This window comes from Elephantulus edwardii, unplaced genomic scaffold (assembly GCF_000299155.1).
Source record: "Elephantulus edwardii isolate Elephantulus edwardi_28Jun2011 unplaced genomic scaffold, EleEdw1.0 scaffold00016, whole genome shotgun sequence".
Taxonomy (NCBI): domain Eukaryota; kingdom Metazoa; phylum Chordata; class Mammalia; order Macroscelidea; family Macroscelididae; genus Elephantulus; species Elephantulus edwardii.
In genome coordinates this window covers 11721783-11748856 of record NW_006399766.1, presented here as the reverse complement: position 1 = coordinate 11748856, position 27074 = coordinate 11721783, and the positions used below count along the sequence as shown (strand labels likewise).

Here is a 27074-nt window from a genome sequence, read left to right as displayed (position 1 = left end):
AATGACATTTAACATAGTCATTTAAATCCTTGTCTTGTTGAGCCCTGTGGGATACAGACAAAACAAAAGTGTTGTGACTGAAAAAGTCATGCTTGCTTAACTGCTTTTTTTATCTCCAGTAAATAAACCCTGGTACTGTGTGTTAAAAGAAACCCAATTAATCATAATGGTTCTGTTGGACCCATTCCATTTTATAAAGAAGATACTTGAAATACAACAGAGTGCAAGCAAAATGTTACCCCTTAATATCTGTATCCTATTTCCTAATAAGACTCCTTCTGCCTCATCAGTTTAGGAAAAGAATAGGTCACTGAGGAGAAAATGAATTACTGTATGAAAATAGGTGGGAGCACAGATGGCAAGAAGCTGCGCTGCCATACTGAAGGCACACAGTTAAAATCCACCAGCTGCTTGGCAGAAGAAGACTGGGCAGTCTCCTCCTGTGCCATTAACTGCCTTTGAAAACCCACCAGGGGGTCAGCTGTGGGTCAGTTCTGACTCAATGACACATAACAACAGCAGCAGCAAGCAGCAGTATGCGAATAGGATACACGTGACCATGTTTCCCTCATCTGAGTATCTGTTAGTTCTCCAGGGTCTTAGTCTAGTGCTGCTGTAACAAAAAATATCATTAATGAGTGGGTGGCTTGACAGAACAGAAATTCATTTTCTCACACTTCAGGAGGCTAGAAGTGTAAATTCAAGGCACCAACTCTAGGGGAAAGCTCACCCTCTGTTGACTCGGAGAAGATCCTTGTCCCTTTCAGACTCTATACCCTCATTTTCCCTTGGTTAATGACCTTCACGTGGCATCTAGATTTCCCTGTTTGTGCTTTCTTGTCTCTGTTCATGTTGCTCCTTGGAACGCAGAAGTGATTAGATTTAGGGCACAGTCTTTACAAAGAAAGCCCTCTTTCCAAACAGGGTATATAGGGGCTAGGATTCCGCTAAATATTTGGGGGGAGGATCCAGTTCAGTCCATAACTAACACCCATTAAAACGTGGGGTGAAGAAACTTATGTCATAGCTTCCCAGCAAAGACCAGGACCCTGTATAGATTGATTTCACAACTAATGTCCAGTGTAGTCCAGAAACCTCTTTCTGCCTGGTAGAATTAAGTCTGGTCCTTCCTAGCCCTTCTTTTACTAGAATAAAATATTTCTGTTGATTTCTGAGTTGTACCTTCAGCATTGAAGATCAGAGCCCTTGACATAGAGCCTAACAGTCTGAAAGCTGAGCTCTTCCATCTGCTTACCTTGTTTGTTGTTGTTATGTGCTGTCGAGTCACTTGAGACTCATAGCGACCCTTATGTACAATAGCCCTAAACCCTGCTCTATCCCGTGCCAGTCTTATTGTCTCTGACGTACCTGTCCCCATTACCCCAGTCACTGGATCAATCCATCTCATCAAGGGTCTTCTCCTGCACTGTCCCTTTCTCAACCAATATTTTTCATCTTTTTTTAAAAAAAAATAATTTTGCCTTGGCAGTTTCAGCATAGAGCAGGCGACCTCATGTAGACAAAAGGCTTACCATTTACTGGAGAGATAATGATATTTTAAATGGCATGAGCTAACTATGTGGTGAAATAACTTTTTCCGTGTTTGGATCTACAGACCTACAGAACTATAAAAAATGACCAAAAAAGATACAACGAAAGAATTTCAGAAATAGGGCTGACACCAGAGGAGAAACGGAAAAGGGCCGCATCACCCGGTGAGTAGTGTGAAGGGAAAATTGTGAACTGTTCACACACTGTTTAAGACTATCTTCTTTATTTTATTTTATTTTTTTAAATTTTTTTATTACTATTTTTTGTGCATGTACTGTCAAATCAGATCTGACTGGTACAGGAGGAAATTGTCGCTCCTTCTCCGGCAGAGTGTCTGGTGGATTTGAACCATGTACCTCTGGGATTGCAGTACAGCTTCTTGCCACTAGGCCACCAGAGCTCCCCTTACGACTATCTTCTAAGATGCAGTGAGGTTGTAAGCTTCAGGGAGACATTTGTGAAAAACACGTGGCTAGCATTTGGGGTTAAGAATATATATTGTTGTTGTTAAGGGAGCTCTAGTGGCAAGAACCTGCACTGCAATCCAAGAGGTGTAGGGTTTGAATCCACCAGATGCACCGCTAGAGAAGGAGGAGCAGTCTCTTTCTGTGCCAGTCGGATCCAACTCGACGGTATACACACACACAAGAATATATATTATTGTTGCTGTTGTTGCTGCTGCTGCTGTTGTGTACCATAGAGTCGGCAACCCATAGCTGACCCTCTGGCGGGTTTTCAGAGACACACAGGAGAAGATTGCCCATCCTTGGCCTCAAACCGTGTGTCTTTGGAATTGCATGGCAGCTTCTTGCCATCAGGCCACCAGAGCTCCCTAGAAGAATGTGTGTGTGTGTGTGTGTGTGTGTGTGTGTGTGTGTGTATTAGAATGAAGACTATGGTTCTTAGTTTTCTTTATGTTACACTGAAAAAAAAATTTTAAAGATGTAAGCTTGGTGATTACAACTATTGGAAAAGAGATGAAAGCTGGTTTTTTTTTCCATGGAAGAAATTCTTTTGTTCTGTTGTGTTCCCTTTTTTAGTCTTTGGTGTTTCAAGTTATTAAAGATAGATTTTTTTATTTTTCCTAAAGCATAGAGCCCTAAGTGTCACTTCTATCTCAAATGATTTGTTTGATATTTTTTTTCCAGAGAGAGAGGAATGCTTTAATCCTTTAATAAGCCCAAACCCAAACAACACTGGGTGGGCGGTTTGTGTTGCTTTCCTCAATAACACCTCGTTATTCTTGAAGACTGTAGAATGACACCCACACCCCCTGACCTGCAGGGCTTTCCCTGTTGATTGTGAATGAAAGGTGAAAATCAACTTGTTATTTTCCTGTTGGTCAATAAGAAATTAATAGGAAGGGCAGATGCAGTAACCCGTACTTTGTAATATATTTTAGAAATAACTAAGCATTAAAGCTAGGTTTATGTTTCAGTAAAGACTTTGCGAAAGAATGGCATTGGTCAAATGGCCCACTTCTTTTTTTGGTGGTGAACAAAAAAGTTTAAAGTATAAAGCTACTATGTACTAAAGTATAAAGCTAGGGAGCTTTCGTGGCTTATTGGTAAGGAATTGTGCTGCCAATCCCAGTGTTCTTGGTTCGAATCCACCAGCTGCTCTGCAAGAGAAAGATGGATAATCCCTTCCCATGCGATTTCCTACCTCTGAAAACTTGCTAAAGGGTCAGCTGTGGGTCAGTTCCAACTCGATGGCAACTCAACACATGGAAGGAGTTGTTGGCTTTTTCATACTAGTGACAAAGACTCATCCTAGACTTTAAGGAGATTCACCCTGTCCCTGTCTTGCTTCCAACTTCAGAAGGAGAGCCAGTTCCTCAAGTCAAGCCACCAGCTCATGTTCCTTTCCTGCTCATTGGAGGAGGCACAGCTGCTTTTGCCGCAGCTAGGTCCATCCGGGCACGGGATCCTGGGGCCAGGGTAAGGTGCCCGTGAATGGGCTTGGCACAGGGGGGTATCATCTGACAGCACTTAGCCAGTGTGAACACTTTGCCATTTGCCTCTTGAATGACTCAGCTCTAATAAATGCCTTTCTTTTTTTGTGTTCCAGGTACTGATTGTAACAGAAGATCCAGAGCTGCCATACATGAGGCCTCCTCTGTCCAAAGAACTGTGGTTCTCAGATGACCCAAACGTCACGAAGACACTGCGATTCAGACAGTGGAATGGAAAAGAGAGAAGGTGTGTGCACATCTGTAAAGCAGACCTGCCTTACTGCATAGGCAAAGCACAGGGAGTGGGTTATGACTGTGAGTGGTGAGCAGGAGGGGTACTACCTGCACGCTGCGGTTAGCGACAGACATACGTGTAATACAGCTAGGCTAGAAGCAGCAGTCCAGGTGGGCAAGAGTTTGGGATTCAGATAAAAGATCATCCAATAATTGACCGTCTAATGCTGCCCTCTAAAATGCCCAGGCTCCCATTTCCAGGACCTTGTTATTAGACTCCTGGTGAGAATCAGCCTGACCTGTGTTACTCCTTTATACCTGTGCATGTCCCTGTAAGATCACAAACTGTTGAATGGCGCTTTCTTTGGGACCCGAGCAGGCATTTAGAATCGGTGGCAATAGCAGTAGGAAGAGCGACTTTAATAAATGTTGCACAAGAGACTTGAAAGAATCTCATTCATGGTCCCTTTGATACTGAACCAAGTTTTACAGGTCTTCCCACCTCTGTCTCTTCTGCAGTCTCAAACATCAGGGTACATACTTCAAATTTAGTTTGTCACCCCTTAATTAATGTCTCATGTCACTTCAGGAGGTAGACTTGGTGCCTTCCATTGACCAGCACAATTCTGGGCAACTTGTATAGTAGAAAGGCGAATGCCAGTTCTTGCTTGCACCTCTTGGTCTTACATTGATGTGAATTTAAATCTAGAATCACGTTTTCTTTACCCCTAATCCTATTGACATTTGAGGCGGGATCTTTCTCTCTGTGGGAGTTACTCTGTGCAACATAGGATGTTTAATAGCACCCCTGACCTCTGTGTATTAGATGTCAGTAGCACCCTTCTGCTTTAGGACAATGGAATGTGTCTTCAGATACTGCTAATTATTCCCTGAGGGAGGGAAAAAATGCTCACATCGGAACCACTGACTGACGGTACCTCTGTGTAAGTAATATTTAGTAACCTTGGAGACTGACTATGGAAAAATATTCCCAAAATGATTTTCATGATAGAAACAGTTTTACTTCCGCTGTAGGGAAGCAGGTAGGAATTCTGGGTTTGTGTAACATTTCCCCCCCTTCTCTGTACAGCATATACTTCCAGCCACCTTCTTTCTATACCTCTGCACAAGACCTGCCTCACGTTGAGAATGGTGGCGTGGCTGTCCTCACTGGGAGGAAGGTGAGCTAGTACTTGGATTCCTGTGCTGGGCTCTTTGCATGTGCATGTGTGGGCAGCCAGTGCCTCTTGTGTCTGTCCTGCCATCGAAGAAACATCCAGAAGCATTTCTAGGCTTACCATTGTCAGTCTGCCCTGCTGCTTGCGCTCTGCTGAGGAGTGACAGTAGTGTGCTCACTACATGTTTCCAGGAAGCCAAATGGTTGGGAACCTCAACCCTAAAGACCTTTATCTCGCTTGATTTGCTCATGTGCCTTTCCTCCTTCCTGTTTGTCCACTTCCTTAAGGAGCTCTGACAACCTCGTGTGTAGGGAGTTGCGTTGCTCACTGCCTCTGACAGTTCAAATCCACCAGTGTCTCGCTGGGAGAAAAATAGGCAGTCTCCTCGCATGCACTTTACAGCCTCTGAAAACCTGCTGGAGCGTCACCTATGAGTCTGTTCTGACATCACAGCAATGAGAAAGGCAGGGAAAACTTATCTTTGGCATTATAAATGACAGGAGACTGACGAAAAAATTATAAACTATCCAAGACAATAAAATAATCCGGCATTGAAAATATTATTACAAGTTACAAAGAAGATGTCCTAAATAATGTAGCACCTGTTAGAGGATATTTGTGGGGTCAGGGAATGTTGTGTCTTGTGTTATATATATTTTGTTGTCGGTGGCCAGTGCTAGTGGGAATGCACTAAGTAATTACTAAGTAATTTCGACCTCTCCAAATTTCTGGGGAGCAATGATGTCACTTTAAAGACTAAGGTGTGTTTGATAAAGGCCATGCTCTTTTCAATTACTTGTATGACTCTGAGAGCTAGACAGTGAATAAGGATGACAAAAGAGTTGATGCACTTGAATGATGGGTGTTGGAGAAGAGTATTGAATATCCCATGCACTGCCAAAAGAACAAACGTATTTCTTGGAAAAAGTGTGGCCACAATAGTCCTTGGAGGCAAAGACCATAAAGCTTCATCTCACATACTTTGGGCATGGTGGTAGGGGAGGCTCTTATTCCTCAGAAAGGGACATCATACTTGGAAGCGGAGGTCAGCAAAAGAAAAGAGGACCCGCAACGAGATGGCTTGACACTGTGACTTCCAGCAATGGGCTCAAGTATGTCAGAGATGATAAGGATGGCACAGGATAGGGCAGGGTTCAGATCTGTTGTTTATGGGGTTACCATGAGCCACACTTGACTCGACAGCACCTAACAGTAAAAAGTAGGTTTGCAGACTAATGGGAATGGTTAATAGAAAGGAAGGTGTTATCTGAAGAAATACAACCCAGAGTAGGTAGGATCCAGTGTGCATGCAGAGAACTTGACTTTGGAGAGGGACAGGCCCACTTTTTGCCCCTGTGAGAGGTTATTAGGCAGTTAATGTTGTTGTTTGGTGCCGTTGAGTCATAGACGACTCATAGCGACCCTACGCATGAAAGGCCTAAGCACTGTTCGTTCGTACATAGAGTTTCCGGAGGCAAGCCATTTCAGAAGTGGATGCCGCTCCTGCTTCCAGGCTTGTTTTATTCGGGAAGCTCCAGCCAACACTGTCCACCATGGGTACCGATTACCACGTTTGGCACATCACTGTCACAGTCTTCAGCATCACAGCAACCACGAGTTACCTCTGTACAGCAACGCACAGACCAGTGCTATACCACCTAGAAGAATGTTTGACAGGAAAATAATTTGAACCTGGCTGAGGGCCGCAGATAAAATCACTCACCTTCGGCTTGGTAACATAACTTTCTGTCCAGTAGGGCCAACGTAGCTCTCTCTCGCTCCTCGTTGTTATTGTTGTTTGGTGCCTTCGAGTCGTAGACGACTCATAATGATCCTATGAACAAAAGGCCGGAGCATTGAGCATATGAACAGTTCAGGCAGTGAGTAGCAAAGCTAAATGTCCAAGTCTATGAAAAGGCATGTTTAGTGCTAGGAAGTGCATGCACTGAGGGCCTAATAGATGAGAGTGTATCAGGTGGCAAGGCTGAGACTGGGAAATGATGCAGGGGCCTGACCATGGAGAGCTGCAGGTGCCGTGTGAGACTGAGTTTTAGACAAAGATGTGAAACAATTAGATCAACTTTAAATGGTCAGTCTGCTTGCTGTGGAGGAGGTCTGGTCGCACAGTCTCTGCTTCCATGAAGGTCACAGCCTTGGAAGCGCTGGGGGCAGTTCTACTCCTCACTGTAGGGTCTCCATGCATTAGGGTCAGTGTGAAGGCAAGGGGTGATTGGCTCTGCGGAGGGTGGATTTCATGGAAACCAAACTTAAGAGAGACCCTGTTAAAGACTTGTCATATTCCAGGCCAAGATGATGGGAATCCAAGTTAGTGTAGTAATGATGTGACTATGATGCTGATGATGAGAGTAAGAGTTAACATTTATAGAGTTATATATATTTATATAGTGCCTATTCGGATCCTGAAAGGAGCTCTTGTCACATAGGGGTAAGAAGCTGCACTGCAGTCACCCAAAGGCATGCAGTTCTAATCCACCAGCTCCTCCGAGGGAGAAGAATGGGCAGTCTTCTCTCCCGTGCAGTTTACTGCCTCTGAAAACCCACTGGAGGGTCAGCTATGGATCAGTTTCAACTCAATGGAATAGAAAAATAACATTCAACTCTTCTAAGCTTTTGAAATGCATCTTTACAGCTTATCATTGGGTTGGTGGCTCAGTGCTTTGACATTGTGCCACCAGGGCTCCTTAATCTTACCACTGTTAGGCACTCTCATTATCCTCATTTTAAAGAAAGGGTATTGGGATTATGAAGCGATTGAAAACCTTTCCCAAAATCACAAAGCAAGTAAAACAGATTTTGAGCCAGCGCTATCTGACATTAGATTTGGAACCCAGACATTCTGATTCCAGAGGCCAGGCTCTTAATAGCATCACTGCATCGTTCCCTGATTGAGAGGTGATGTGTCCCAGAGACACTTAGGCCTGGATCTTTTTTTTTGTGGTGGAGACTGTTTGTGTATTACAGAATTCATAACAGCATGTTGGCCTTCAACTTCTAGAGGGCAAAACCACCCCTCCAACTTGTGACAGTGAAATATGTCTCCTGTATATTCTTTGAAGTATGTTTAGGTGACAGGCTTTACAAGAATAAGTGATTGATTGAAGGTAGAAGATGGAGGCAAGGGTGACATTCTCGTTTCTAGGTGACGCATCTGTGTGGATGACAAGGTGCCACCAACTGAGAAAGACACTTAGAAGTTCAGACCAGTGCTGCTATGACAGAAATACCACAAGCAGATGGCTTTAACAAACAGAAATATTCTAACAATTTAGGAGGCTTGAGGTCCAGATTCAAGGCTCTACTTTTAGGGGAGGGCTTTTGCTCTGTGTAGGTTCTGATGGCAGGGAGGCCTGGGATTCCTTGGAGATCTCTATGTGTCTTGGGCTTCCCAGCACAGGAAACTTGAGGCAAAGGACACACTCTACTCCTGGTTCGTCTCTCTTGATGGTAGTCAGACCTCTCCACTCTGCTTGCTTCTTCTCTCATTTGGTTTCAAATGAGAAAAAGTGATGCAAGCCATACCTCAGGGGAACTCCCCTTATATCTGATCATGGTCATGACCTGTTTAAAGGGTGTTGTAAGCCTACACTTACAACTGATTGGCTGATCACGTCGGAGCAGCTGGTAGATTTGAACTGTTGACCTTTTGGTTAGCAGCATGACACTCCAGCACTAACACACCAGAGCTCCTTTGTTAACATTATCAGTCAAGTCATTGTTATGGAGTCAGAACCAGACCCGTAGCTGATCCTCCAGCAGACTTTCAGAGGCTGTATATCTGCAGTCAAAACTAGGCTGGGCCAGACAGTGGGTCAGATCATCAATTACTCACATGCAAGTTCAAATTGAGGCCAAAGAAAATGAAAATAAGACCATAGCAATGAAGATATGCTCTTGAATCTATTCCATCGGAATTTCATGATCATCTTTAGAATAGGTTTGAGACAGTGAACACCAATGATAGAAGACCAGATGAGTTGGGGGATGATATCAAGGATACCATCCATGAAGAAAGCAAAAGGTCATTACAAAAACAGGAGAAAGAAAAAACCGAAATGGATGTCAGAAGAGACTCTAAAGATTGCACTGGAATTTCAAGAAGACAAATCTAAAGGAAAACATGTCGAAGTTTCAAAGGGCAGCTTGGGAGGACAAAGCAAAGTCTTTAAATGGAATGTGCAGAGAGCTGGAAGTGAAGAATAAAAAGGGAAGAACTCACTCTGCATTACTCAAGCTGAAAACTAAAAAATTTATGCCCCATGTTACAAGGTTAAAAGATGGTATGGGCAATATATTGTATTAATGACCCATAAAGCATCAAAAGAAGATGGAGGAAATACACAGTCATTATACCTGAATGAATTGATTGACATTGAAGAGTTTCAGGAAGTACCGTATGAACAGGAGCCAATGGTAATGAAAGAGCAAGTGGAAGCTACATTGAAGGCATTGGCAAAAAAAATAAGGCTCCAGGAACCTATGGGATACCAATTGACTTGTTTCGATTAACAGATGCAGCCTTGGATGCACTCACCAGTCTATGCCAGGAAATTTGGAGGATGGCTGTCTGGCCAACTGAATATGGAAATTATAGAACAGTATCATTGATATATCACATTCAAGCAAAATACTGCTGAAGATCATTCAAAAACGGCTGGAATAGATAGGGAATTGCCGGAAGTTCAAACGGGATTTAAAAGAGGCCGTGGCACCAGGGATATAATTTCTGCTGTCAGATGGATCCTGGCTGAAAGTAAGGAATACAAAAAGAATGTCTATTTGTGCTTTATTGACTATGCATAGGCATTTTACTGTGTGGATCATGACAAGTTGTGGATAACATTGAGAAGAATGCGAGTCCCAGAGCACTTGATAGTGTTCATATGAAATTTATACCTGGATCAGGAAGCTGTTGTGTAAACGGAGCAAGGGAACATTGCCTGGTTTGGAATTGGGAAGGGACTGTTCTATCTCCATAACTGTTCAGTCTACATGCTGAGCCAATTACCCGAGAAGCTGGACTGTGTGGCATCAGAATTGGAGGGAGACTCATCAGATGATACAATATTACTTGCTGAAAGTGAGGAGGACTTGAAGTACTTGTTGCAGAATATCAAGGAATGCAGCCTTAAGTATCGATTGCATCTCAATATCAAGAAAACAAAGATTCTTAAAACTGGTCCAATAGGCAGTGTCATGATGGGTGGAGAGGAGATTGAAACTGTCGCCAACTTCATCTTGCTTGGATCCACAATTAACACCCTTCAGGAAATAAGGAGATGCATTGCACTGGGAAAATCTGCAATTAGGGACCTTTCCAGATTATTGAGGAGTAGTGATGTCAGTTTGAGGACTAAGGTGCATCTGATTCTGATTACTAGCTATTCATACAAAACTTGGACAATGAATAAGGATGACAGAAAAAGAATTGACGCCTTTGAGCTGTGGTGTTGGAGAAGAGCACTGAACATCCCATGGACGGTCAAGAAAATGAACAGATATGTCTTGCAGAGAGTGCAGCCTGAGTGCTCTTTGGAGGCGAGAATGATGAGGCTTCACCTCACATATATTGGACATGTTGTTAGGAAGAGTTATTTCTTGGACAGGAACATGATGTTGGGAAGGGTGGACGGTTGGTGAAGGAGAGGAAGACCCTCAAGCAGGTGGATTGACACAGTGACTCCTGCAGTGGGCTCATGTGTGTCAGGTAGTGTGAGGATGACGCAGGACAGGACTAGGTTCAGATCTTTTGTTCATAGGTTCACTATGAGTCGGACTTGACTCGACGGCACCTAACAACAGATTGCCTAAAAGATTGCCCATCTTTCTCTCGAGGAGCAGCTGGTGGGTTAGAACTGAATGCCTTTGGGTTCTAGTGACCCACTAGGTCACTAGAGCTCAATATTAACATCCTAAAGAGAATCCACCAGCTGTTCCATAAAGATGGGCCATCACCTCCTGGGTAATTTACTGCCTCTGTAAACCTACTGTAGGGTCAGCTGTGGGTTGGTTCCGACTTGATGGCACCCAACAGCAACAACAGAGGTAGGATAAGGGTTATACAACACATAGAATAATTCCATAATACTGAGAATCATGTCACATGGACACACACCCTGGGGGGACACAATTCAGTATAACAAGAGGAAAACGTAAAAGTCAGTTTGGGACTCTGATATTTAAAAATGGTCTGTCTGTAGTGGGATTGGATTGGAGAGGGAGCTTGCTAAGGACAAAGTAAAGGAAGCTATGGAAACAATTCATCCATAAAATGTCAATTTATTGTTAACTGCCTCTGGAAGCTTCAGCCTGCCCTCTGTCTCTGTCTGTTCCTAGAGCAACTTGCATTGTCCCATGATGAGGTTGTTGCATGCAGTTGAGTTGGGACTGACTCATAGCTGACCCTCTAGAGGGTTTTCAGAGCCAGTAAACCACACGGATAGTGATTGTCCATCTTTCTCCCTTGGAGCAACTGGTGGATTCGAACTGCATACCTTGTCCCATCATAGCATTTGTTATTGCTAATAGTGTTTGTTGTTGTTGTTGTTATGTACCATCCCACTGATTCTGATGCATATAGCAACAGTATAGGACAAGGAGACCAGCCCCATAGGGTTCCTGGGTTTCTGTAGGTTTCTCATGCATAATCTTTACAGGAAGTCGAACTAGTGGAGAGTTTGAACCACTGACCTTTTATTCACAGCGAAGTGCTTGAGCACAGCAGCACTAGGACTCCTTGCTCACTAAAAAAAATCCATAAAACTCACTACCATTGAGTCAGTTCTGGCACCCAGCGACCCTCTATGGGATCACCAACGCTGCAGTTGTCAATGAGAGAAGAGACTGCCCATCTTTCTCCTGAGTGAGACTCCTTATTCAGTGCAACAATTCATTGCCGTTGAGTCAGAACCAACTCATAGTGGACCCTCCAGCAAATTTTTAGAAGCAGCATGTCACATGGGAGGAGATTACCCATCTTTCTCCGGAGGAGTAGCTGGTGGATTTTAACTGTGTGCCTTTGGAATGGCAGCATAACTCTGTAACCACTAGGTTGCCAGAGCTCTCTCTGTAAGGGCCCATGGTTGGAGCTTAATAAGTATTTCTTGAGGAAATGGTTTCTCAACTAGTAAATAGTGAAGCAGAGACTAGACCCTGGTCCCTGACTCTAAAGCTGAAGCTTTTAACCATAAGAAAGAGTAGAAAGCAAGGGAGTAAAAGGTATTGTGAAGAGAGTTGTTTGCATGGTCGTCCATTGGCACAGATCAGTTTGGCTGGAACTGCCAGCCATTAGCTAATAATCTAAGAGAAATTTGAGATCAAATGTAGGTGAGAGTGAGACAGAGAGAAATGGAGGGACAGAAATTTTGGATCCTAGAGGCTTTCAAAGTCAAGTCGAAAGGAAGAAGGGTCCAACTGCTCACAGGTACTAAGTTTTATCACTGGTATTGTGCAATATGTGTCCTTTTGTAGCTGAGATATTTCACTTAGCATGATGTCTTCCGAACTCACCCATGTTGTGTAGTGTTTTACAAGTTGTTCGTTCCCCCAATGCTGCATAATATTCCTTTGTGTGAACGCACTATTGTGAATAATGCAGCAATAAATTCGGGTGTGCACAAATGTAACCCTTTAAGTGGGTGAATTTCTCATGTTGTGGGAACTACAACTCCACAAAATAGTCCTTTTCAAATGCCAGCTGACCCCTCTCTTTTTTGGCGTGACAACCCCAGGTGGTACAGCTGGACGTGAGGGGCAACATGGTGAAGCTCAATGATGGCTCTCAAATCACCTATGAGAAGTGCTTGCTTGCCACAGGTGAGTGTTTCTGGAGGTGGTGTCCCTCCCTGATGCCACTCCTTCATGCTGTTAGAGTCAGACTATCCAGAAGGCATTGCTTAACCAGAGTAAAACAGAAGCCAGACTTTGAAGAGGGTTTCTTGTCAGTGCAGTGTCTGGCCTAGTGTAGGTGACCTGTTCTGGATCGGTGGCTTCTTACTGCTTTTCTTTCCAGTAAAAGTATTGGATGTATGTTGAAGAAGTACCAAGTTCTTTTCTTTCTGCTCAGCCCTGAAAATGTTGTAGCCTTTGGTTTTATTGCTGGTTCCCATAAAAAAAAAATCAGGATGAAATGGTACAACCATTCTGGAAGGTAGTTTGGCATTTCCTCAAAAAGCTGAGTAGAAATTTCGTATGACCCAGCTATTCCACTTCTTGGAATATACTCTGAGAAAATCAGAACTTAGGCACAGAGATTTGTACACCAGTGTTCAGCATTATTCACCATCACAAGAACATGTAAACAGCCCAAATATCCAACCACAAACGAATGGCTTGAGAAATTATAGTACATTCACACAATGGAATACTATACAACACACAGGAGCAATAACTTTGTAAGTTATGACCTAACTTGGGAGGGACTGGAGAGCATTATGCTGAGTGAACTAACTCTGTCCCACAAGGATAAATATTATGTAAAACCATTATTGTGGAATGAGTATAAGGATCCAGGAGGGGTGGGAGAGGCTGGAAGCAGAGAGATATGGATGTGTAGGCTGAGGTCCCCCTCATTAATCATTGGGTTGTACAATTTGTTGAGGGGGGTTAAGGGAAATTGAAAGAATTTGGTCTTGATGTATTCGAATTTTATAAATAAACTAGTAGAAAATTTTTAAAAAAACAGGACAGAAGACTAAAAGGAAAAAACCCCATAAACAATACCATTGAATCAATTCCAACTCATTGGCAGTGTGTGTCAGAGTACAGCTGTGCTCTGGTAGGTTTTTAGTGGCTAGGGGAACTTGGGGCATTCGGGGAGTAGATGGCCAGATCATTCACCCAGGTCTCCTCTGGGTGGGTTTGAGCTGCTATTAACCAAGCACTTAACCAGGTGTACCAACTAGGGAGCGCTCCTGGAAGACTAAAGCCATTTTGTAAAGAGATTTCTAGTTAATCTGGAGAGGAGGCCTGTTGGCTGTGTATGGGAAGCTTGGGCTCCCTTGACGAAATCTGCTTCTCACAGGAAATTGATAAAAACCTGCTGTGTGGCAAGGAGAAGGGAAACAGCCGTCACATCCTGTTGATTCTGCAGGAGAACTAGTAGCGAGCACACACCCCAGCTGTGAATGAGGGCAGTGCCCACCAGTGACTTTGGGGCCCGATGCTGCTCATGGGGCTAAAGGGTTTCCCTCCTTTTCATTCCAGGAGGCACCCCAAGAAGTCTCGCTGCCATCGATAGGGCTGGAGCAGAGGTGAAGAGTAGAACAACGCTCTTTAGAAAGGTAATTGTTCAGTGCTTTGACTATGCTGGTTTTGGAGAGGTCATATAATCTTGCGGTTCCCAGATACCCACCCGGGATTTGAGACATCGGAGTTCTATTTATGGCTCTCCTACACACTTGTTCTCTGGCCTTGAGCAAGTCACTTCCCCTCTCTGTGCCTCAGATACCTCGATCAAGTATTTTAAGCTTCTAGGTGAAAACATTTGACATTTTTATCGCTCCTTCCTATTGCCCTTCTATAGTTGGTTTTGGTTTTTTGGGGGGTTTTTTCCTGCTGTCTCTTGACACATTTTATTTCTAGGAAGTTCTCTAGCCTCTTGGCATTTTACATGACAACTGATGTTATGGAGACTTTGGAGAGAGAAAAAAAATAGAGTGGCTAGGGAAGAATTGTCTCCTCCAGTGCAGCTTACTGCCTCTGAAAACTCCCTGGACGGGTCAGCTATGGGTCAGTTCTGACACAAGAAGTGAGAAGAGGAGAGAAGTTTCGCTTCCTAATTTTGCTTATAAAAAACAAAGCCAGGGGAGCTCTGGTGGCCTAGTGGCAAGGAACTGCAACTACAATCCCGAGGCGCACGGTTCCAATCCACCAGATGCTCTGCCGAGGAAGGAGGGACAATCTCCTCCTGTACCAGTCAGATCTGATTTGACGGTACGCGCGCGCGCACACACACACACAAAAAAAACAACAACAACAAAACAAAGCCAGTGTAACTCTCTAGCCACTGTTATGGTTATTTAATAAGGTGTGTTCTTAATAGAACATAATTTTTCAACCTTGGCACTAAAGACATTTTGGGTTTGATAATCTTCTATGGTGGGACTGCCCCATGCATCATAGGGTACTTAGCAACATCCATGGCCTCTACCTACTAGATGTTAATAGCACTACCCAGTCTCTCCAGACACTGACAAATGTCCCCTAGGTGAAAAGGGGGAAATGGGAGCCCCAAACCACCAGCAGTTGAGAGCCACTGTTGAGAGAAGGGATGTAACAAGTAACAGTGGAGAATGACGCTGAGCCACTTTAGACAAGGAGAAGATCCTTTATCTGTAAATTGCTGCCAGCAGAGATTTAGGGGCCAACATTTCCGAGGCGTCTTTGCCTGTGCCCCTCTGGGAAAATAACTGCGCTGGATTGCTGTGATCCTGCAGATCGGAGACTTCAGAGCGCTGGAGAAGATCTCACGAGAAGTCAAGTCCATCACGATCATCGGAGGCGGCTTCCTCGGGAGCGAGCTGGCCTGTGCTCTTGGCAGAAAAGGTAAGTGCTGGACCGTGACCCCTGTTGTTTTCTCCAGTCTTGGGTCACTTGCTTTCTGGTTGGCACTGGCAAATGCCAGTGGTAGATTCACCAGGCCCCACGTAAAAGGCATTTGATTAAGATTTATGTAACGAAAAGCTAAGGCACGCGGTTCAGATCCACCAGCTGCTCCACTGGAGAAAGATGGACATTCTACTCCCATGCAATTTACTGCCTCTGAAGAGCCACTGGAGGGTCACCTATGGGTGGGTCACTTCGGACTCTGTGGTGCTCAACAACGATGACAAGCTAAGCACTGAAATCCATTTCCGTGCAGGATCCCTCTGTCACTGTGCAGTTGTTATCTTAGGAAGGGGTGCTTTCTCCTTTTCCCCCCAGCCCCCAGGACTGGACTCCCTTAGGGACTGGGTTAAGGTGGTGAAGGCACTGTGAACTAGAGAAGAGTGGGTACCGTTTAACCAGTATTCCATGTAAGAGACTTCAGAACTTGATTCTGACACGTGATACAGTATTTTTGACAGTCCATTTTGACTATTTCCTGGCAACCATTTTTTAATAATATTCATTTGTTGTGGTTGAAATTATACACAATTGAGCATAATACCAAATCAACAAGTTTTTCAGGTAAGATTGTGTGTGTGTGTGTGTGTGTGTGTGTGTGTGTGTGTGTGTAAGGCATTAATGATGTTCTTCAAATTGTTCAACCATTCTCACCCTCCTTTTCTGTGTTGTCACCCATTAAACAAATTACAACCTCCTGAGCTTCTTATCAAAGCTTGTGAGATACCATTGCCAGCTTGATCTCATCTCAGTTTTTTGGGGGGGGCACAGGGAATGAGGGGACTAGAGAGAATAAAAGTTGGGGGGGTTCCGTGTGAAATACCAATAAAATAAAACAAAATAAAGTTAAGGTTTACATCTCACATTTTAAAGAACACATTGCTCAAGGCAGACAGTATTCATTAAGCTCACCTATTGGCAACCATTTTCCTTACTGATATTTCTCAGCTTTTGTGAAACCTGGGCATCTTGTCAGAAGGATGCTTCCTGTTCAGAGATTCCTAAGCACTTGCGCAAGCCTGAAGTCACCACATGGCTGTCAGGGCACTGAGTTCACAGTGTAATGCAGGGACAACATTCCTGGCACCTGCCGTATTTGCCTTAGGAATGAACTCTAGCACGAGGGCCCTCTGTCCCAGTGCCCCACAAATGGAAGCTCTGGCCTGGACCACAGCTTTGCCTTACGTTTGGTCAGTGGCTGCCCACTGCTGTTTGACTTCTTTCGTGTCTCCCTAGGGCTGCCTGCACCTTTTAACTACTTTTTCTTCTTCACAGCTCAAGCGTTGGGCACAGAAGTGATTCAGCTCTTCCCCGAGAAAGGAAACATGGGAAAGGTCCTCCCTGAATACCTCAGCAACTGGACCATGGAGAAAGTCAGCCGAGGTAAAGAGATCTCCTTCCGTGGGATGCAACTCATTTTCCTCTGAGCTGGGCCTCAACTATATCACCCAGCTGATAGAATGTTGCAGTTATTTGCCAGTCAGCCAGGTTTATGCTGAGACTCTAAATCGGAGACACTGAAGCTGCCCTCCTGAAAGCTCTTGATTTTACAGTAAATTGAATGTTTCTTGTCTGCATCCTACAAAGGCTGACAGGCTGAGCTATAGGTCTTGTTTACCTTTACAGAGGGTGTTAAGGTGATGCCCAATGCAATTGTGCAGTCAGTTGGAGTCAGCGGTGGCAAGTTACTCATCAAGCTGAAAGACGGCAGGAAGGTAAGGAGGGGAGGAGAGGCTGCTGGGAGACCGTCCAGCTCTCCTCACCCCGTCCTCATTCTTTCTCCTTCATTTGATACCAGTAGATTAGTTTTCTTGGAAGCCATCAGTAGCCTCTCATCCTTTGCAGAATTAATTGTCCCTCCGTTATTAGGTGACTCATAACAAATTAGGGATAACATTGCAGAGAATGGGAATGCCGGAACACTTAAATGTGCTCCTGTGGAACCTGCCCATAGACCAAGAGGCAATCATGTGAACAGAACATGGACACACTGCATGGTTTAAAATCTGGAAAGGTGTGCGTCAGAGTTGTGTCCTTTCACTATACCTATTCAGTCTCTATGCTAAGCAGATAATCTGTGACAGCTATATGATGAAGAATGTGGCATCAAGACTGGCGGAAGATTCATTAGCACCTTAACCTGTGCAGATAACATAACTTTGCTAAAGTCAAAGAGGATTTGAAGTACTTACTGATGGAAAGCAAAGACTGCCACATTTACTGGGGATTACACCTTGACTCGATGGCACCTAACAGCAACAACTTTGGACATACTATCAGGGGAACTAATCCCCAGAGAAGGACATCATGCTTGCTACTATAGAGACAAAGGAAGATCCTCAACAAAATGGATGAACAGAGTGGCTGTAACTATGGCCTCAAACATAGCAACAGCAGGGAAGGTGGCAGGGCACTGTTTTGTCCTGTTGTACTTACGAGTCAGAACTGACTCAGCAGCATTAACAACAACAGCAAATGTCCCTCTATTAAGATAGAGAAGAGCTCAGGTGTCCCCTGTCCTCACGGCATCTTGATTTGGACTCAGCAACCCTGTAGGACAACGTAAATCTGCCCCATAAGGTTTCCAAGGCTATAAATCTTAACCGGAACAGACTGCAGTTCTCTCCCTCAGAGCAGCTGACGGGTTCCAATCACCGGCCTTCCTGGTTAGCAGCCCAGTATTGTCTATGGGATAGATTGTCAGTCCTTCCTAGGATGGCAGATTTCTCTTCAGAAAATATAAAAGTGTATGTGGAGGCAGTACCTCTATGACATAGAATGTAAAAGCTGTTTTAATTTTTTTTTTAAAAAAAGCACAGTCTTAAGGTTGCTAAGTGGAAATTGTGAAGGGTGACGGAATCATTTCTGTGTTTCCCCAGGTTGAAACTGACCACATAGTGGCAGCTGTGGGTCTGGAACCCAATGTCGAACTGGCCAAGTCTGGTGGGCTAGAAATAGACTCGGATTTTGGTGGCTTCCGGGTAAATGCAGAGCTGCAGGCACGCTCCAACATCTGGGTGGTAAGTGTGAACAAGTCTGCCCCGCAGTGTGCGAAAGCTCATCCACAGCCTAACCCGGTATGAGCACAAAGTGTCTGCAGGCTGCGAGCGGAGGAGAAAAAGCTGTGAATTGCTTGATTTACAAGGTCAGGTATGACCGCTCCTGCACGCCAGTGGAAAATGAACAGAACAACATGAGGGCGAGGGGAAGTGGAGCCTTTCCGGTGGTACTGCGGGCAGCGGCCAGCAGCCTGACCCCCGGCGGCCACGTGCACAGAATCCAGCCTCCTCGCCTTCCCTGTGCTCCAGCATGCGTCCGGGGAGTGGGAGCTGAATGGACAGCCGAGAAAGGAAAAGCACTCTGGTCTCATTTTCCTTGCAGGACTATTTTTAGTTGTTTTTAAAAACTCTATTATGACACAAACAAGACTAGAGTATGTAGGACTCGTGAGATCATTTCCTTTGTTGTTAAATCACTTTACAAGAGTATTGTGTTTGATCTCAAACTCTTCAGCTAGCAACATAGAAACATGGGAGGGATCCTCGGGGTCCCCGCATTTAAAAGCTTTCATTTTTTTAAAATAAGTTGACTGGGTTAATTGAACCTGTTATAAATGTAACGCACATTTAATACAGAAGACTCAGACAAGGAGAAAGGGGGGATACACTGTGGCACCTGTGACTTTTGCGATATATTTCCTGCCCTTCGTTTGCTCATGCAGCTTTTCGCCTTTGTGTTACCTGGTTGCAGCGAGCATACTACAGATCAGCATTTGAATTCTCTTTTGTTGTTGTTTCCACTTGACATCATAGCGTCAGTATCTCTCATATTACCGCACACTCTGTAAACAGTGCGATGACTGGCCAGTATTCCTTCAAGTGAATTTCTTTCACACATTGTGTACCAGCGATCTGTTTCTGGAGTTTTAATTGCATTGATGAAGTTTGAATGGCCACAAAAATCATCAAAGGGTTGAAGATCCGAAGTACCACATCATTCGTAAAACTGGTCCTGTTCTACGTCCCCACCCCGCCTCCACCTGGGGCCTCTCCTCCTCTTTCTTTGAAACACTCGAGCTGCACCTTTCATGTGCTTTCCTCCATCACATCTGTAGTCATAGCCACTATTGCATCTTTTTCTACTGGGTTATTCACTCCTTGTAGGCAAAGTCCACGCAGATTCATCTCTTCAGTCCAGACACCATGACACTTTGTTCATATGATAAAAACTCAGTTAATATTTGAATAAACAAATGCTGGGTAGCAAAAAACCAAAACTTATTTTGGAAAATGGTTTCTAGGTAAGAGGCAGTCACTTCTAAACACTGGTTTTCACATAATACAAAAGAATATCCTTCAGATGATAGTAATTGAGGATTATTTCTCTGATAAGGACAGAATGAGAAGAAATAGACTTAGACTGAAGCATGAAAGATTTAAGTTAGCTTTGTAGAAGATAGAAGAATAAGGTATATTTTTTAAAAAGTGGAACCTCAACTGTATTTCATAGTTTAATTTTTTTTCTGGCTTGTATATGGAAAACATTAATTGGTTGCAAGGGTCCTCCAAGCCACCCCAAATCACCCCCGATTTCAGTTCTGTTCTGGTTTTGACTTGCTTTTTCACCTTATGTGTTTGTTCCCAAAGGCGGGAGATGCTGCATGCTTCTACGACATAAAGCTGGGTAGGAGGCGAGTAGAGCACCATGATCACGCTGTTGTGAGCGGAAGATTGGCTGGGGAAAATATGACTGGAGCTGCTAAGCCATACTGGCATCAGTCAATGTTCTGGTAATATTTGTTTTCCTTGTGAACTCACAGATGACAGTTTGGTTTCCTTAAGAGAGCCCTGTTCAGCTTGCATTGCACTAGGTAAAGAGTTGACATTGCCGTTTCCAGAAAAATAGCCCAGATTAGTGACCTACAGTAGGTGGTAGCCGAGTGTCCCCTTAAGAATAGATATTATATTTCCTTTTGTTCTACGCTGCTAATTCTAATGAATCTAATGCATTGAAAAACAGATGGCCCATTCATCCATAACCCTAAGATCGAGACTGCAGAGGCATTTCTTTGGTTAAAGAAAGCTCCTCAAGGGAGCTCTGGTGGCCTAGTGGCAAGAAACTGCACTGCAATCCCAGAGGTGTGTGTTTAGCTCCACCAGATGCTCTACTAAAAAAGGAGGGACAATCTCCTCCTGTACCAGTCAGATCCAGTTTGATGGTTGTTGTTGTTATGTGCCTTCGCGTCATTTGCGACTCATAGCGACCCTATGTACAACAGCCCTAAACCCTGCTCTAGCCTGTGCCAATCACACTGCCTCTGACACACCCATCCCGATTACCCCAGTCACTGAATCAATCCACCTCATAGAGGGCCTTCCCCTCTTGTGCCGTCCCTCCACCCTCCCAAGCATGATGTCCCTCTCCAAGGACCGGTCCCTCCTTGCAACATGTCCAGAGTATGTCAGACGAAGCCCCAGAATCCTTGCCTCCAAGGAGCAGCCTGGTTTAACGCTCTCCAGGAAGAATCTGTTTGTTTTCCTAGCAGTCCCTGATATATTCAGTACTCTTCTCCAGCACCACAGCTCAAAGGCATTAACTCTTCTTCTGTCCTCCCTAGTCATTGTCCAACTCTCTGATGCATAACAAGTGATTGCAAAGACCATAGCCTGTATCAGACGCACCTTAGTCTCCAGAGTGACACAATTGCTCTTCAGTAGTTTTGAGAGGTCCCTAACAGCAGACTTTCCCATAGCAATATGTTTTTTGATTTCCTGGTTACTGGTGCCAAGAGTGTTGACCATGGAGCCAAGGAGACTAAAGTTGTTAACAATCTCAATCTCTTCACCATCCATCCAGATGCTGCCAGTTGGTCCAGTGGTGAGAATCTTTGTCTTCTTGACATACACTCATAAAAAAATAATGAAAATTTTAAAAAAGAAAGCTCTGCAGTGGACATTCCCAAACACTCAGGCTGGCCCTAGTTGGCCGTTTTTCATTTTGTTGATTCAAAAGATGCACTTCATAAACAATGTAAAGGTTGCAAAAGCCTCTGAGCTATTTCTGTTAGAGACAGTTCTCAGCTGATGGGAATACATTTACGGGAGATCACACATAATTTAGTGAGTAGGGCAGCAAAAACAGATGGGTTTCAGGGTCAACTCATGTAAGGTAATGCAGTTAGGAGAAAGTAGTCTATAACTAGACATTTGCCAGTTAGTCCTTAGAGACTCTTCATGGGAGATACCAGTGCAGCGAGCTACTATGGCCAAGAAGATAGCAGAGTATAAGACGCCAGAAACAAAGCAGCTAAGATGCCCTCACTTGCTAGAAAACCATGGTATGTGTGTGCCCAGAACTTGCTCTGCAGTTCCTAGCACATTAAGGAGGCTATGATGATGATTGGGGAAGGTCCAAGAACAGTCTGATAACCCTTTAGAAGAATGTGTTTCAGTCTTGAAAAATGAAGACTGAAAGGAGATACCATTAATGAAACCAAAATTCACCTCAGATGCTGTATTACATAAATATGTCCCCCCAAAAAAGGCAACCCGACAGAGTGTGGAAATTTTCGTACAATATCACTAATATCACACACAAGCAAAATCCTGCTGGAGATTATCCAAAAATGACTGGGACAGCACATTGACAGAGAACTACCAGAAATACAAGCTGGGTTTAGAAGAGGCCGTGGCACTTAAACACTTTATAGCCAATGTCAGATGGATCTTGGCAGAAAGCAGAGAGTACCAGAGGGATATCTATCTGTATTTCACTGACCATGCAAAGGCATTTGACTGTGTGGATTACAGCAAATGTGGTTAACCTTGAGGAGAATGAGAATCTCAGAACACTTGTTTGTGCTTATGCAAAACCTATACTTGGACCAGGAAGCAGTCCTCAGAACAGAGAAAACTTGGCGTGATTCAAAATCAGAAAGGGAGTACGTCCTGTCTCCATACCTTATCAATCTATATGCGGAACAGATCATTCAAGATGCTGGGCTTTATGAGGAGGAATGTGGCATCAGGATGGGAGGAAAATTAGGCAGATGGCAGAACCTTGCTTGCTGAAACTGAGGTGGACTTGAAGCGCTTGCTGCAGAAGGTCAAGGACTGCAGTCTCCAATATGGACTGAAGCTCAGCATCAAGAAGACAAAGATTCTCACCACTGGGCCAATTGGCAGCACCATGATGGATGGAGAAGTGGTTGAGGTTGTTAACAGTTACTCAGCTCCAAAATCAACACTCTTGGCACCACAGTTAGGAATTAAAATGATGAATGTCATTAGGTAAATCTGCTATCAGGGACCTCTCCAGAGTCCTGAAGAGCAGCAATGCCAGTCTAGAGACTAAGGTGCACCTCGTCCAATCCATGGTCTTTGCAATGACTTGCTGTGCATCAGAGAGCTGGACAATGACTAAGGATGACAAGAACTGATGCCTTTGAGCTGTCATGCTAGAGAAGAGTCTTGAACATACCATGGGCTGCCAAGAAAACAAGTGTCTGGAGAGAGTGAAACCAAGTTTTTCCTTGGAGGCTAGGATTTTGAAGCTTTGTCTCCATACTTTGGGCATGTGGCCAGGAGGGACCAATCCCTGGAAAAGGACATCATGTTCTGAAGGGTGACGGGACAGCACAGGTGAGGAAGACCACGAATGAGATGGATTGATACAGTAACTGGGGCAATAGAGGTGGGTGTGGTGGAGTCAGGGAGACTGACTCAGGACATGGCAGGCTTCAAAGCTGCTGTACGTAGGGTCACTGTGAGTTGCAGGTGACTCGATGACACATAACAACAACAATCTTTTAAAAGCCTCGGAAAAGCAGTTTCAGGACAAGTTAAAAGAAGGTCATTGTTAAGTACTGCCAAATCAGAATTGGCACATAGATGACCCTCCAGCAGGTTTTCAGCGGCAGTAAATTGCACGGGAGGAGATTTCTCCTGTAGAACAGCTGCTGGATTCGAATCACGAGCCTTTGGGTTAACAGCACAACTCCTTAACTACGAAGCCATCAGAAGGTCATGTGGTCAAATGGTGGAACTCATCACTCCCCAAATGTGGAGTGACGGCAGGGGGAGGGGGAGCTGTTTTAATAGACTCACACCATTATATGGATTTATGATTTGTGTAAAGGCTTCTGAAGGAATTCAGAATGGGGACAAACCTCCTTTCTCACAATTGTCTCTTCCCACCCTGGTGAGAGAAAGAAGAGTCAGCTTTTTTCTTGTTGTTTTTTGGTTGATATAAAGTGCTGTGTCTTAGAGAACGTGTGTCGTCATGTTGTTCCTTCTACTCCCTTGCTAGAACACCCTCTTCTCTGTTCTTCCTTAGGAGTGATTTGGGCCCCGACGTTGGCTTTGAAGCGATTGGCCTTGTGGACAGTAGTTTGCCCACAGTTGGTGTTTTTGCTAAAGCCACTGAACAAGACAACCCCAAATCTGCCACCGAGCAGTCAGGTAAGAATGCCCAGTCACCTCTCTTGCAAGGGCATTGAGGCAGTGGTCCGAATTTTCCTGAACAAGGGGTTTCTGTATTGGGCCAGAGGAAGCCCTCAGTGAAAGCCTCTCTTCATACTATGCTTTAAAATAAACCAGATCCAAAGTTGTCCCTCTTTAGTGGTCTGCCATCTGGCCGAATCGGCCATCCTGGTCAAGGCATATAGACTCAAAGATTGTGGACCTCTCCCTGAGACTCTGGATGGCGGCTGACTGGCCGACTCTGTGGTTTCGTTTGTCTCTAGAGAATAGGAAAACATGTGTAATGAAGAAAATCCTTTTATAGTTTTGTTTTGCTTCTGGCCAATCTCAGGAACTGAGAATGCAAATGTTAACTTAGGAACTGCTATCCTTCTCAGGCCCCAGGCCTCGCAGAACTGGCCTGAGTAGTTTGTGAGCTGTCTCTCATTCCATTTAATGGAGCGAAATGCCAGATTTTCTGGCAGCAGGAGGCACTTCTCTTGAAATGGACTTCTCTCCCACACACATCTTCTTTATTAACTCCAGGGCCTCTCACTCTCTCCCTTCTCTAACCTTGGCTTAAGTTATTTAACCTCTGTGTCCTTTTGCCAGAGGTGTTTCAAGGGCAGGCAGCTTTTTATGAAGGAAAACATAATGCCTGTGTGGGGACTTCTTTTGTTCTGTGGTATATAGGGTCTTTTGAGTGGGAACTGACTCCACACGACCAAACAACAGGGGCCTGTCGCGTGTAATTCAAGTTACCCTCTCTTCTGACCTCTCTTGCTGTGTTCAGTGCATTAACCACTTGTCACAGTGACGAATGCATGCTGGAAAAGTGACTATGCAATTGAGGAACTGGCGTTTTCATTTGATTTCATGTTAATTACTTTTAATAGCTATGTGTGGTTAGCCCCTCCCATACTAGAGAGTATCTCTGGAGTGTTTAGCCGTCATCTGTAGTTAATCAAGTCTTCCTAAGCAAGTCTTTTGTGTATTATTGTTACTGTTGTTGTGTGCCATCTAGTCAGAACTGACCCGTAGCTGACCCTCCAGTGGGTTTTCAGAGGCAGTAGATCGCACCAGAGGAGATTGCCCATCTTTCTCCCATGGATTTGAACCACGTGCTTTTGAAATTGCAGTGCAGTTTCTTACTACTAGGCCACCAGAGCTTCCTACTCTTCTTGCTTGGTACCTCAGTATTGAATGAACAAATGAAATCCAGATATCATAAAATACAGCATCAATTTCAGATTACTAAAGCAGAAAGGTAATTTTGGGGGAGATTGACCCAGTGCCAAGAGCTGAAGAGATCTAGAAAAGCACATAATCTGGAAGTACACTTAAAGACATCTGCCTTCTAGAATTTCCCAAGCTCATAGTAACTGAAGTCTTGCCTCTGCTTGTTGGGGGGCTGGCCACAGGGACTGGTATCCGGTCAGAGAGTGAGACAGAGTCCGAGGCACAAGACATCGCCCTTCCTTCAAGCAACCCAGCAGTCCCACAGGCCCCTTCTCAAGGAGAGGACTACGGCAAAGGCGTCATCTTCTACCTCAGGGACAAAGTGGTGGTGGGGATCGTGCTGTGGAATATCTTCAATCGGATGCCAATAGCCAGGAAGGTAGGTGCCCGGCAGAGCCCTTAGAGGAAGATAGGGACGTGCAGGTTGGGACCTAGTCCTGTGACTTCCTCCATTGCCCTGATGGCCATTGTCCACCTGGGTCACCTTGTGCTCCAGCAGAACAAAGCAGAGCCTTGGCTCAGGACATTTCTTTTTTGACTTGAGACTTGGCTGCGTGGGCATCCCACTTGCTCTGAATTCACAGAAAGCTGTTCCCACAACTCCCTCTTCGTGGGATGTGAGCCCTGGCCCAAGCTGCCCCATTGTGTGGCCCTGGTGTGAATGCAGATGGAACAAGGGAGTAACCCCTTGTTCCTTTTACCCTCAGATTATTAAGGACGGTGAACAGCATGAAGATCTCAATGAAGTAGCCAAGCTCTTCAACATCCATGAAGACTGAAGCCCACAGCAGAGTGGGCAGGCGCTTCTCTGTCCCCGACAGAGGGTGGAATGGGTACTGGAGCATTCTTTTTTATTGAGCAAACTTCCTCTGTGTGTGTGCGTGTGAATGACCAAATCCTCTGTGAATATTTTCAATCATGTTCTTAATGTCCACATCACGAAATAAAACTTGATTCTTTTCAATTCCGTTTTGTTCCCTTGTGAAGGAGGGTGGTGGGTGAAGGCGGAAAGCTATACAGAAGAGAATACAACCAGTAGACACTGACGCAAGTGTGGTTTTCTCAGCATGTCTCCCCCACTCCAGGCTTGAGACTTCTTTCAGTTCACTGACCTACTCTCTGGCCCACTAACCCCCACAAGGGGTGAAGATGGGCGTGGGCCGAAAGCACACTAACTGCAAGTGGAAAGAAGACTTCAGAGACCCGAGGCATGACAGCAGTTTCATAGTTTCATGGCCAGGCCTAGACTGAGTCTTGTAAGTATCATGATCACTTGACTCTGCTCACTATCACCCAGTTCTTCTCAATGTTATCCAGAATTTGTTATAATCCGCACAGACAAATGCCTTTGCATAATCAATAAAACACACGTTAACATCCTTCTGTTATTCTCTGCTTTCAGCCGGGATATACCCCATATCAGTAGTGATAACCCTTGTATCATGGCCACTTATAAAACCAGCTTGAACTTCTGGAAGTTCCCTGTCAGTGTACTGTTCCAGCCATTTTTGGATGATCTTCAGCAATGTTTGGCTTCCATGTGATATTAATGATATTGTTCAATAATTTCCACTTTCTGTAGGATCTTCTTTCTAGGGAATGGGAGCAAAAACAGATCTCTTCCAGGCAGTTGGCCCTGTAGCTGTCTTCCAAATTTCTTGGTATAGGCTAGCAAGCACATCCAGGATTCCATATGTTTGTTGAAACATAATTCGTTGAAACACCTGTTCTATCCTATGCCAACCTTATTGTCTCTGGCACACCAACCCCCATTACCACAATCACTGAATCAATTCATCTCGTCGAGGGTCTTCCTCCCTCTCTTGCGCTGTCCCT

At 44.5% G+C, this 27074-nt stretch overlaps 1 protein-coding gene across 4 annotated transcripts in view; it reads left to right on the top strand.

The window, feature by feature from the left end:
* Positions 1 to 26204, top strand: part of AIFM1 (apoptosis-inducing factor, mitochondrion-associated, 1) — a 43797-nt gene extending 17593 nt beyond the window's left edge. Inside the window, exons 3-17 of one of the 4 annotated variants that reach the window (XM_006881792.1) lie at positions 1616 to 1715; positions 3242 to 3247; positions 3373 to 3491; positions 3622 to 3752; positions 4830 to 4920; positions 12666 to 12750; positions 14140 to 14216; positions 15372 to 15480; positions 16816 to 16923; positions 17167 to 17255; positions 18420 to 18560; positions 20187 to 20329; positions 23875 to 23999; positions 25421 to 25617; positions 25946 to 26204. In XM_006881792.1, the coding sequence (XP_006881854.1) occupies positions 1616 to 1715; positions 3242 to 3247; positions 3373 to 3491; positions 3622 to 3752; positions 4830 to 4920; positions 12666 to 12750; positions 14140 to 14216; positions 15372 to 15480; positions 16816 to 16923; positions 17167 to 17255; positions 18420 to 18560; positions 20187 to 20329; positions 23875 to 23999; positions 25421 to 25617; positions 25946 to 26017 (1593 nt within the window). In that variant the 3' untranslated portion in view covers positions 26018 to 26204. Of the gene's footprint in view, positions 1 to 1615; positions 1716 to 3241; positions 3248 to 3358; positions 3492 to 3621; positions 3753 to 4829; positions 4921 to 12665; positions 12751 to 14139; positions 14217 to 15371; positions 15481 to 16815; positions 16924 to 17166; positions 17256 to 18419; positions 18561 to 20186; positions 20330 to 23874; positions 24000 to 25420; positions 25618 to 25945 lie in introns of all 4 variants that reach the window. The other 3 variants (XM_006881790.1, XM_006881791.1, XM_006881793.1) reach the window with 3 other exon arrangements.
* The last annotated feature ends 870 nt before the right edge of the window (positions 26205 to 27074 follow it).